We start from the raw sequence: 13851 nt of genomic DNA on the forward strand, positions 1-13851 counted from the left end.
TTCCCCTATCTCTTACTATGTAGTGACTCACAAGAAATGGTATTTTGACTCGCAACAACAAAATTCACCATGTCTCAGAATGCATTGTCATTTCAACTTGTGGTTATACTATCAGCATTTGGCTATACTTACAAAATAATCATATACTGTATAGAACATAGTGCACTAGTAACATTCCCTGTATTCTTCTCAAGCATATCACTGTTAAAGTGGCCATATGGACGAGGATTTGGTATTTATTTTGGATTTTTAATTTTTTAATAAAACAATTTTATCATGGTGTCCTACTCGAAAAATCAATGTGACACAACATTGACAAAGTCTTGTGTTTGTAACTCAAAACATTGCAAAAAGCTAAAAAAAAGAAATTGTAAATAGTTTGTTTTTGTACGTACAATATAAAAACAATTTAGAAATTTTGTTATGATTTTGCAATTTATTGAGTTATAAACAAGGATTTGGCATATGTTTTTTTCACATAAATGTTTCAAGTAGAAGCCGTGATAAAATTATTTTATCAAGTTATCAAAACAAATACCAAATCCTCATCCATATGGCCACTTTAACGTGTACACAATGCAAACTGTAAATCAATTTAAGCTTGACATGATAACAACTCAATTAGATCAATACACTGCAGGTAAACATTTGCTGATAAAAAAAAACCCTCATGGTTTTTCAACAAGATGCAGTTGATACATGTTAGGGAAACGTTATTAACATTATCTGAGATATATTGATGCTGACTCAGCCGTGTTATTAACAGTTCAGTGAAAGAGATTGTAAGGAAACGAATGTTTCATCTCATCATTATATCAACTAGAGCTTGGAATTTTTATATCTGTATCTTTCCTTCGAATGACATTTACATGTCGCACTTTTTCCATCTTAGGGCCCAGGAGGGGCCATTAGTATGTGAAATTCATGACCAACCTGGGTATATATATACCTATTGTAAATCTCACTGCATGCACTAGACTTGCTCAAGTCTCCAGGCATTTTCTTTCTTAATTTGAATAAAGATTTTTTTAAACACACATGTGTTTCTGTGTTAGATGGTGACCTGAATGGTGATTGCAAACAGTTGGGTGAATACCTTAACGCATGGGAGACTACTAGTAACTGAAAAAAAGTTGGACATTTTTCAAAACTGAATAACATACTCAAAACATTTGAAGAATATGAGACAAAAAAATCTCCCCAGAGACTGGTGCATGTCTGTGTATGCACATAAACCCATAGAAATGACATTAATCTGAAGTGCAATATTACACTTTCACCTCCCACACTCGGTTATCTTATTATTATTCAGATGGGGATTCACACACATACAGTGAGGTCTGCAACAGATGTATTATTAGTATTTTGTACATACATTTATTCGGCCTAACAAAAATATTGTGTGGTGTCTGTGTTATTGGTTTCTTCCCATCAGATGTACAGCCATTGCAAATTGGAAGAACAGTTTTATATTGTCTTTTTAAGTTGATGTCAGTTTCTGCATCCACTATTTCTTGCAAGACTTCACAATTTTTGCGATTTTATTTTTTTTCTCGAATACGTTAAATTTGCAGGTCGGTATTGAAAAATTAGTTGAGGTTGGGTAACCAGAACCAAACAATTTATTTTGTTAGACCATACCTAACACTCAATTATGATAATATATTTAAATCTGCATAGGTAGATACTTTTTTTATATACTGTCAACATTTCAGTACTTGTACACCAATTTTGGTTAATAATATGTGTACTGTGTAACAATATATTACATGTAGAAGTTGTTTTCATTTTCCCTGTATGGTATTCCTGTGTAGTCTGGTAGTGATTAGTCTAGAAATGGTTATAGTTGGGTATGCATATAAACAAAATGTGACGTCATGAAAATTTGTTGTTGGTCTTAAGTTTCCATCATTAACTGGAATAATCCACTGTAGTTTTATTATTAAAATACAGCGATGAAAGAGGAAATAGAAGCGATGGTAACAATATCCCTGGTAACAGCTATTGCATTCGCCGTTGGGGGCGCACCACCAAACGAGAGAGCCATGATCTTCAACATATTAGCCCCATCTACACGTAGGTCATCCTACCTGAGGCAGTCCCAAGTCCTACCTGAGGTAGAATAGGTTTGTGTCTGCACATATGAAGGTTGCGGCGTAGATGTCGCGCATTCCGTCCTGACAGTACATAGGACGAAGTCAGGAGGGTTTCAGGAAACCTCTCAAAGGTGTCCTAAGTCAGGACAGTTTCAGGACGGTTTCAGGACGCGTTTGCGTCTACACAGGCTTCAAACTATCCCGAATCCTACCTCAGGTAGGATTTTTAGTGCCGTGTAGATGGGGCTAGTGTCTGTATTTTGTATGTGTCATTCATAACAAAAAAACCATGTTGTGTGAGATGTAAAAAAACATGGTGCTTGGTCTTTCTGGTTTGGTGGCACCTGCTTAGCTGTCAAATGCAAAAAACTCTGACAAAGCTACAAACTAATAGTATCAAATTTTATCAAAAAAAGACCCTGCAACATTATCATTAAAATGTTATTTCATTTGAAAACTTTTTTGTTTATCTTCAAATGAAAGACAAGGAAAACAACTTACTTTCCAAAATGTGTTTTCTTACAGCCAGGGTAGATTTCTTTGTAGTTAAAATACTGGTCAATATCGAACAACTTCAATAATGTTTTGGCTTCAGGAGGAGCTTCTGTTCTATAAAAAAATATTCAAAAAGAACATACAACAATGGAAGATCAACTATCGGCATGCTAACACACATACAAAAAGTAAAACTAATGTTATTACATGTTGATATAAGCTATTAATTGATGTAATTACACTCAAAGTAGGGTGGCATTTCTGATAGCAAGTTTTCCTCTAGTCACCACACAGTCAACCTCATTCAGTGTTTGCACTATCTTGATTACAAGGTGATTGTATCCACATAGCCAAGGCACTGCTGTCATCCACTTGTGTAATCTACCACATGCAAGAATAGGTTTAGTTTGTGTCTATCTTAGTTAGCCGATAGCACATTTTCCACAGTTTGTCTATCTTAGTTAGCCGATAGCACATTTTCCACAGTTTGTCTATCTTAGTTAGCCGATAGCACATTTTCCACAGTTTGTCTATCTTAGTTAGCCGATAGCACATTTTCCACAGTTTGTCTATCTTAGTTAGCCGATAGCACATTTTCCACAGTAATATATGTGATTGTTATCAACTAGAACAGTATACATAGTTCTGATAATAAATACTTTAGATTGTGATTATAACACTTCTAGTGATGTTTTATTCCATACATTGTATTGGACACCATTCAGAAAACGGGTTTTATATAATGAGTCAATTTTAATGTATAAAGTACAAAACAATTTAGCACCGGATTATTTGAATGTTTTTAAAAGGATACACAATGTTCATAGTCGGAATACTAGATCTGCTGCCAGGGAAGATTTATACATTTCAAAACATAGAACCAAGTTTTTTAAGAAAAGTTTTACCTACAGTGGTGTAAAAATATGGAACAGTTTGCCACTTGACTTAAAATCATGTCCCTTACTGCAGGCTTTTAAAAGCAAATGTAAATATCATTTTTCAATTTCAAGTGATTCATAATTTCAGTTGTGTATTGTTGATGTTCGTCTATTTTGTTATTGTACCTATTATATTTTTGCTTGTTTTGTCCTCATTTGATGTGTGCAGTATTTAATGTATATATTGTATATAATATTTTAATGTTTTTCTCGACACTGTGTGAGAAGAGCCACTGGCTCAACAGTCTATCGAGATTAAATAAAGTCTAATAATAATAATAATAATAATATCACTATATTATTACAACAGTCTCCAATTATGGGTTGCCAGTGGTCGAGTGGTTAGTTTGTACACCTCTTAACCCTACAGTCTGGGTTCGAACCCGCCAGGTGTTGGCTGGGTAAGATTAAAATTTAACCATGTCTGTATGTAAGAAGGGTGATGCTCAGTTTGACCCTGCCAAACAATGCAGGTTTTCCCTGGGTACTTCGGTTTCCTCCTGCTTTTCAATACTAGGGCATTAGGGTGCTAATCCGTGGTAACCATTCAACAAATTTCTTTATTTAATGATTCTTCTTATTATCGTTATTATTTGCTATTATACCATAAGATAAAATACCTTGAAGCAGCAGCTATTTGAATCCCTTTAGCCTCTATTAGTTGCAGGATAGACTTCACATCTTGGTATAAAATCATTTCATCTTTCCTTCTATCAAACACTCTACCATTACTGGAATGGAAATGAAAACATATCTGGATTAAAAAATAGAGTACACAATATCATGTCAAGTAAAGAGCGCCCTCTATGGCATATTTGTCAAGTCATGTTTATTGACTTTTCTGGAGTCAAGATATGGTTGGTTGGTTAGTGTGGCCAGCTGAGATTCTGCAAACTTGTCAGTTGAGCCATTTCACAAGCATTTAATTCAGTATGACTACAGCCCTTGGACAAGATGTAGACCAAGATTGTTTACAAGTTAACCCAAATGTATAAGTGGGGACCTGGTAGGATAATGGTTGCAATGTGAAGGACTCAATCCTTTACAGTACCACACAGTATCTTGTATCTTATTTTCACAACTTTGAAGATGAAATTTGTGTATTTAAGGTGAAATCAATACTTGAACTCAAAAAGATAAATCACATGCATTTTGGAAATAGTGTACTGGGCAATATGATACTCCCTAAAATTGTACATGGCTAATGAATCATTTGACCTTAGAATGTGTGCAAATTTTACACAACTTTTTTAACAGTGACTAGATAAAACCTAGTCCCCTGACATTATATTTTGAAAATATATTATAAAAAATTAATCTAAACATATATTGTATATTTGTATTGCTGGTATGTATGTTTTTGTATAGCTCATAAGATTTCACAATAACGTCACACATGTGGCTATGTCACAACAGACAAATGATAATACATATTAGGGCAGCCCTATTTAATTCTATGTTACACATTAGGGCAGCCCTATTTCAAGCTATGTTACACATTAGGGCAGCCCTATTTCATTCTATTTTACATATTAGGGCAGCCCTATTTAATTCTATGTTACACATTAGGGCAGCCCTATTTCAAGCTATGTTACACATTAGGGCAGCCCTATTTCATTCTATTTTACATATTAGGGCACCCCTATTTAATTCTATGTTACACATTAGGGCAGCCCTATTTCATTCTATGTTACACATTAGGGCAGCCCTATTTCATTCTATGTTACACATTAGGGCAGCCCTATTTCATTCTATTTTACATATTAGGGCAGCCCTATTTAATTCTATGTTACACATTAGGGTAGCCCTATTTCAAGCTATGTTACACATTAGGGCAGCCCTATTTCATTCTATTTTACATATTAGGGCACCCCTATTTAATTCTATGTTACACATTAGGGCAGCCCTATTTCATTCTATGTTACACATTAGGGCAGCCCTATTTCATTCTATGTTACACATTAGGGCAGCCCTATTTCATTCTATTTTACATATTAGGGCACCCCTATTTAATTCTATGTTACACATTAGGGCAGCCCTATTTCATTCTGTTACACATTAGGGCAGCCCTATTTCATTCAATGTTACACATTAGGGCACCCCTATTTCATTCTATTTTACATATTAGGGCAGCCCTATTTCATTCTATGTTACACATTAGGGCGGCCCTATTTCATTCAATGTTACACATTAGGGCAGCCCTATTTCATTCTATGTTACACATTAGGGCAGCCCTATTTCAAGCTATGTTACACATTAGGGCAGCCCTATTTCATTCTATTTTACATATTAGGGCACCCCTATTTAATTCTATGTTACACATTAGGGCAGCCCTATTTCATTCTATGTTACACATTAGGGCAGCCCTATTTAATTCTATGTTACACATTAGGGCGGCCCTGTTTCATTCAATGTTACACATTAGGGCAGCCCTATGTCATTCAATGTTACACATTAGGGCAGCCCTATTTAATTCTATGTTACACATTAGGGCAGCCCTATTTCATTCAATGTTACACATTAGGGCGGCCCTATTTTATTCAATGTTACACATTAGGGCAGCCCTATTTCATTCTATGTTACACATTAGGGCAGCCCTATTTCATTCTATGTTACACATTAGGGCGGCCCTATTTTATTCAATGTTACACATTAGGGCAGCCCTATTTCATTCTATGTTACACATTAGGGCGGCCCAAATTTAATTCTATGTTACACATTAGGGCGGCCCTGTTTCATTCAATGTTACACATTAGGGCAGCCCTATGTCATTCAATGTTACACATTAGGGCAGCCCTATTTCATTCTATGTTACACATTAGGGCAGCCCTATTTCATTCAATGTTACACATTAGGACGGCCCTATTTTATTCAATGTTACACATTAGGGCAGCCCTATTTCATTCTATGTTACACATTAGGGCAGCCCTATTTCAAGCTATGTTACACATTAGGGCAGCCCTATTTCATTCTATTTTACATATTAGGGCAGCCCTATTTAATTCTATGTTACACATTAGGGCAGCCCTATTTCAAGCTATGTTACACATTAGGGCAGCCCTATTTCATTCTATTTTACATATTAGGGCACCCCTATTTCATTCTATGTTACACATTAGGGCAGCTCTATTTCATTCTATGTTACACATTAGGGCAGCCCTATTTCATTCTATTTTACATATTAGGGCAGCCCTATTTAATTCTATGTTACACATTAGGGTAGCCCTATTTCAAGCTATGTTACACATTAGGGCAGCCCTATTTCATTCTATGTTACACATTAGGGCAGCCCTATTTCATTCTATTTTACATATTAGGGCACCCCTATTTAATTCTATGTTACACATTAGGGCAGCCCTATTTCATTCTATGTTACACATTAGGGCAGCCCTATTTCATTCAATGTTACACATTAGGGCACCCCTATTTCATTCTATTTTACATATTAGGGCAGCCCTATTTCATTCTGTTACACATTAGGGCGGCCCTATTTCATTCAATGTTACACATTAGGGCAGCCCTATTTCATTCTATGTTACACATTAGGGCAGCCCTATTTCAAGCTATGTTACACATTAGGGCAGCCCTATTTCATTCTATTTTACATATTAGGGCACCCCTATTTAATTCTATGTTACACATGAGGGCAGCCCTATTTCATTCTATGTTACACATTAGGGCAGCCCTATTTAATTCTATGTTACACATTAGGGCGGCCCTGTTTCATTCAATGTTACACATTAGGGCAGCCCTATGTCATTCAATGTTACACATTAGGGCAGCCCTATTTCATTCTATGTTACACATTAGGGCAGCCCTATTTCATTCAATGTTACACATTAGGGCGGCCCTATTTTATTCAATGTTACACATTAGGGAAGCCCTATTTCATTCTATGTTACACATTAGGGCAGCCCTATTTCATTCTATGTTACACATTGGGGCAGCCCTATTTCATTCTATGTTACACATTAGGGCAGCCCTATTTCATTCAATGTTACACATTAGGGCGGCCCTATTTTATTCAATGTTACATATTAGGGCAGCCCTATTTAATTCTATGTTACACATTAGGGTAGCCCTATTTCAAGCTATGTTACACATTAGGGCAGCCCTATTTCATTCTATTTTACATATTAGGGCACCCCTATTTAATTCTATGTTACACATTAGGGCAGCCCTATTTCATTCTATGTTACACATTAGGGCAGCCCTATTTCATTCTATGTTACACATTAGGGCAGCCCTATTTCATTCTATTTTACATATTAGGGCACCCCTATTTAATTCTATGTTACACATTAGGGCAGCCCTATTTCATTCTATGTTACACATTAGGGCAGCCCTATTTCATTCAATGTTACACATTAGGGCACCCCTATTTCATTCTATTTTACATATTAGGGCAGCCCTATTTCATTCTATGTTACACATTAGGGCGGCCCTATTTCATTCAATGTTACACATTAGGGCAGCCCTATTTCATTCTATGTTACACATTAGGGCAGCCCTATGTCATTCAATGTTACACATTAGGGCAGCCCTATTTCATTCTATGTTACACATTAGGGCAGCCCTATTTCATTCAATGTTACACATTAAGGCGGCCCTATTTTATTCAATGTTACACATTAGGGCAGCCCTATTTCATTCTATATTACACATTAGGGCAGCCCTATTTCATTCTATGTTACACATTAGGGCGGCCCTATTTTATTCAATGTTACACATTAGGGCAGCCCTATTTCATTCTATGTTACACATTAGGGTGGCCCAAATTTAATTCTATGTTACACATTAGGGCGGCCCTGTTTCATTCAATGTTACACATTAGGGCAGCCCTATGTCATTCAATGTTACACATTAGGGCAGCCCTATTTCATTCTATGTTACACATTAGGGCAGCCCTATTTCATTCAATGTTACACATTAGGACGGCCCTATTTTATTCAATGTTACACAGTAGGGCAGCCCTATTTCATTCTATGTTACACATTAGGGCAGCCCTATTTCAAGCTATGTTACACATTAGGGCAGCCCTATTTCATTCTATTTTACATATTAGGGCACCCCTATTTTATTCTATGTTACACATTAGGGCAGCCCTATTTCATTCTATGTTACACATTAGGGCAGCCCTATTTAATTCTATGTTACACATTAGGGCGGCCCTGTTTCATTCAATGTTACACATTAGGGCAGCCCTATGTCATTCAATGTTACACATTGGGGCAGCCCTATTTCATTCTATGTTACACATTAGGGCAGCCCTATTTCATTCAATGTTACACATTAGGGCGGCCCTATTTTATTCAATGTTACACATTAGGGCAGCCCTATTTCATTCTATGTTACACATTAGGGCAGCCCTATTTCATTCTATGTTACACATTAGGGCGGCCCTATTTTATTCAATGTTACACATTAGGGCAGCCCTATTTCATTCTATGTTACACATTAGGGCGGCCCAAATTTAATTCTATGTTACACATTAGGGCGGCCCTGTTTCATTCAATGTTACACATTAGGGCAGCCCTATGTCATTCAATGTTACACATTAGGGCAGCCCTATTTCATTCTATGTTACACATTAGGGCAGCCCTATTTCATTCAATGTTACACATTAGGACGGCCCTATTTTATTCAATGTTACACATTAGGGCAGCCCTATTTCATTCTATGTTACACATTAGGGCAGCCCTATTTCATTCAATGTTACACATTAGGGCGGCCCTATTTTATTCAATGTTACACATTAGGGCAGCCCTATTTCATTCTATGTTACACATTAGGGCAGCCCTATTTCATTCTATGATTCTGCTTCATAATACCTGAAAAAGGATGGGATGGTTGGTTGTTGTTTTTGAAAAAGTGTATTTGTACATTTTCATAATACTTTTATTTCATAATCATATTTTACCAGTCTAGATACCGTAGAAATGATAAGTAAAGTCATAAGGAATCTATAAACCATTTGTTTCCCAAATTTCAGCGATAAATGATAATTTTCACCCAGATATGCCTTAGTAGGTTCATATTCTTACCATCACTGGCATCAGTGATACTGTGAATTTTTCTTTTCCTGCCATAGAGGGCATTATTTTAATTTTATTATATTGCTAGATTGAAGAAATCTATGGTGAATTAGGTAATGAGAAAGACAGAAATAACTAGGGCTAGCATTATGTTTGTTGGAAACAAAACCAATAGAATCCAATCAACAACTTGGAAATGTAGATGAAACCCTACAACAAACAGATACATTATATTTTCTGCAACATTATTTAGTGTAAGGCCATAAAAAAATTGTTTCTGGTCAGAACATTTTGTCTAAAGTGGTGTGACAATGCAACTTTTTTTTTTATTCTCAACAAACCTCAGTCACTCAGTCTACTATTTATGACAGTTACTGTTCTTTTTATTTAGTACTTTAGAGCAAGTGTGTATATGGCGACAGATGTCATTTGCTTGTTCATGATTGGCTCTGCAGTTGTCTTCACTGAAGTAGGGAGGGTTATTTTTGTTTTCCCCCTCAGATCTACAGACAGCATGAGTTGGACAAGCACACACACACAAAACAACTGACATTGGGTATTTCAGTGATGCATGCCAGAAAAAAAACAACTTAACATTTTTTTTTTTGCCTAAACCTGAATACTACATACATATAGTGTCGTACTTTGATAGAATGATTTCATTCTCACTGGGGATGTCTTGGTCTAAATTTGATGTAAAAATAATTCCGCTATAATACTGTCTTTTCATTATGTCCCAATCTGTAAGTTTATTCTCCATCCAAATTCCTTATAAAGTTTACAAGGTCTCTCATAAAATTTATTATCAACTTTACCATTTAATGTCAACAATTTTTCATGTATTTATATGTAAACAAAAAAAGAAAAAGAAAAAAATAGGTAGTGCTGTGTCTTTGAGAACCACTTTGTACATAATTGTAAATACATGTAATTCAATCATGTACAAAATGTAGTCCTTGGAACTCAGCTCCAACCCATATGAACAAGAATTTTCAGAATATCAAGTTTAATGACACTAAATGTATATAACATGTTGACAGCTTTCTTCCCATCTATTCCCTGTCTTTTTAAAACACAGCAAGAGTAGTGAAATCTAGTACTCTTTTTCTGTCAAATATTTTGTTCTGTGACCAGTGTGTTATCTTAGGGAATGTACAGATTTGATTTGGGGGGAGGGGGGGGGGTGATTGATGCCCCTGATGTGTGTGTGTGCATGCATGCATGCATGCATGCATGCATGTATGTATGTATGTATATATGTATGTATGTATGTATGTATGTATGTATGTATGTATGTATGTATGTATGTATGTATGTGGAGGGAGGGCATATGAAAAAAACAAGTACTCTCAGGGAGGGGGTCAACAATTTTTCCCATTATTTCCTGGGGGGGGGGGGGAATGGAAAATCTTCCCCTTGGAAGTAAATCTGGACACTTCCTTACAGGTAGTAACATGGATAACATGGATCTGTATGGATTAGACTTGTGTACATACCTTGCCTTTGTAAATGGTGGGGAATAATGGGTATCCACCCAGAATGGCCATAGTGTATAATCTGAAATAAACAAATTAATTTAACAGCTTTGTTTTAAAGTCAGCAAAGTAGACACTGAGGGGGTAAAAAGTATATCTGGAATTGTACTAAATGTATTATCACCCTTTTAAAGGAAAAATCAAGTCAGATAATACACTGAAAATTCCCATTATTTGGTGTAAACCTGTGCAGCTATAAAAACTACATTGTGTCCTATAAACTTGTATCACTATGAATTTACATAATGATTTGGTAGATAAAATAGCACTTCAGTAACTTACTTATATTTAAACATTTCACAGCTATCTGTGGAGTCTTTGCTTCTGAGTTAAAATATATTTGTTCACACACAGTTAGAATGAGTTATTGTAACAGATACATGTTACTAAAGATAAAAAAAAGCTATACACAAATACGTGCAGGATCCAATATATGATGAAAACCTATCACTGATAATTCAAAACCGTAACATAACATAACATCGCTAAAGAATAATATTTGCACACTCAAAACACAAACATGAGGCAGATCTTGTGAAGTTGTTCAGCATTTCGCATATCACACAAAAATGCATTTGCCGATGGCTTGCTATCTCACAGGGGCGTGTAATATTTCATAGATTGTTGTTTTCCAGGTCTACAGACTAAATATAACAACCTTTTGAATATATATTCCTACCTGTACATTTATAGTATACGTAGTAGTATAGAGATTGATACATTTGTAGCAGCAAGATTCGTATGATATTTTCCTAAGAAAACGGAAATCTAAGCAATAATACACGCCCCTGTGTGCTATCTATAATAAACTGTCGAATACGTAGTACTGCTTACACTTACAGACCGAGTAAGGCGGGATTCTATTCTGACAAGCATCGGGACAAAGTTCAGAATCGAGTCTCGACTTACACCGTCTGCAGTCACCAAGTTGTCCCGGCCGGCCCGGGTTACAATGCCGTCGATAAGTCAAGTCTTTTAAGTTTCCGAACTTAACTAACTTACCTAGATCGAACACAATTAAGGCTGGGACCACGGAAGGAAAAATAACGCTGGAAGCCATTCCAAATATTAATCAGAAGTGCGCCATCGCAGGTGACCTGTATTAATGTTGACCGTGATGATATAGGCAACTGATAACTTTCCGTCGACATCACTGTATCATAATTCAATTTAACAGAATATGTGTCTTCAATACTTTGTAAGCGGATGGAGATCCTCACGGATTCAAGGCAATCCTTTGTAGCGTTTTCTTTGTAACCATTTCTTACTAGTAATATAAGATAGTATACCTCAATTTTTTTTTTCAGTGTTTTGGAGTTGTTGTCGATAAGTGAGGAAATGGTCACCACATCCACACGTTACCGTTTCTGTAATTCTCATCTCCCCTCCAGTCGTTAATTTTCCTTCTTTGAAGGATTTTTTAAAAAATCTCAACATATGCCAAAATTACGCCAATCGGTGTTTAATATAAAGTAATCACTACAGTACATACCCACCTCAATTCCGCAAAATATATAATTAAATAATTGAAAACCTTTCATTTAATTTAAATCTTGCATCTTAATTGATCAATATTAAATACATTCTCAGGATGAGTACGGATTCTGTAAAATCGCCTTGAACTATACAGTTCTTACTTTAGGAGGTTGCCAAGGCAACTCTTCCGTTCCAGATGTCATTTCAATTTAATTATATATTTTGATGAAATATAAATAAGTTCATTGGTACAAATCATTACAAAGAAAGGGTATACATACAGAATTGAATACTATGTCGCTCTTTTAAACAATGTTGATAGCACAACGTGAAGGCTGGAAAGTTTGTCGCAACAGAAATAGTGGATCCGAATATCGCACAACATCAAAATATAGGTATACTCATGGTAACATTTCACCCATGGATACAACAGGTGGGATTGATTTGGGGGTGGGGGGCTGTCCTTAAGCAAGTATATCTTAGCCAACAATCCCTGACACAGGGGGCTCAGGCTCAGGTTATGCTTACAGAAAACGAACGGACAAACAAACAAATACACAAACAAACAAACAAACAAACAAACAAATAAGTAAAAATACATACATACATACATACATACATACATACATACATACATACATCATACATACATACATACATACATACATACATACATACATACATATTTATTTATTTAGAAATGTTCGGGTTTTCACCTGGCATTTCTCTGTCTCGCCAATTTTTCCTTTGAAAAAGAATATTTATTCGAAACGTCGGATTTAACAGCTATATATACGGACTGGCCATGGTTTATTAGTTCCTTATGCATTTCTTTCTACATACATACATACATACATACATACATACATACATACACACACACACACACACACACCCATACATACATACATACATACATACATACATACATACATCCATCCATACATACATACATACATACATACATACATACATACATCCATCCATCCATACATACATACATACATACATACATACATACATACATACATACATACACACACACACACACACACACACCCATACATACATACATACATCCATCCATCCATCCATCCATCCATCCATCCATCCATCCATACATACATCCATCCATCCATCCATCCATCCATCCATCCATCCATCCATCCATACATACATACACACACACACACACACACACACACACACACACACATACATACATACATACATACATACATACATACATACATACATACATACATATTTGAACGAA

At 35.8% G+C, this 13851-nt stretch overlaps 1 protein-coding gene across 1 annotated transcript in view; it reads right to left on the reverse strand.

Moving 5' to 3' along the window:
* Window positions 1–12159, reverse strand: part of LOC144437257 (magnesium-dependent phosphatase 1-like) — a 16920-nt gene extending 4761 nt beyond the window's left edge. The window contains exons 1-4 of the mRNA XM_078126159.1: window positions 12102–12159; window positions 11061–11121; window positions 4150–4260; window positions 2598–2705 (exon numbers count right to left, since the gene is read on the reverse strand). Of these exons, the coding sequence (XP_077982285.1) occupies window positions 2598–2705; window positions 4150–4260; window positions 11061–11121; window positions 12102–12159 (338 nt within the window). The remainder of the gene's footprint in view (window positions 1–2597; window positions 2706–4149; window positions 4261–11060; window positions 11122–12101) is intronic.
* Between the last annotated feature and the right edge of the window lie 1692 nt (window positions 12160–13851).

This window comes from Glandiceps talaboti, chromosome 7, assembly GCF_964340395.1.
Source record: "Glandiceps talaboti chromosome 7, keGlaTala1.1, whole genome shotgun sequence".
NCBI lineage: Eukaryota > Metazoa > Hemichordata > Enteropneusta > Spengelidae > Glandiceps > Glandiceps talaboti.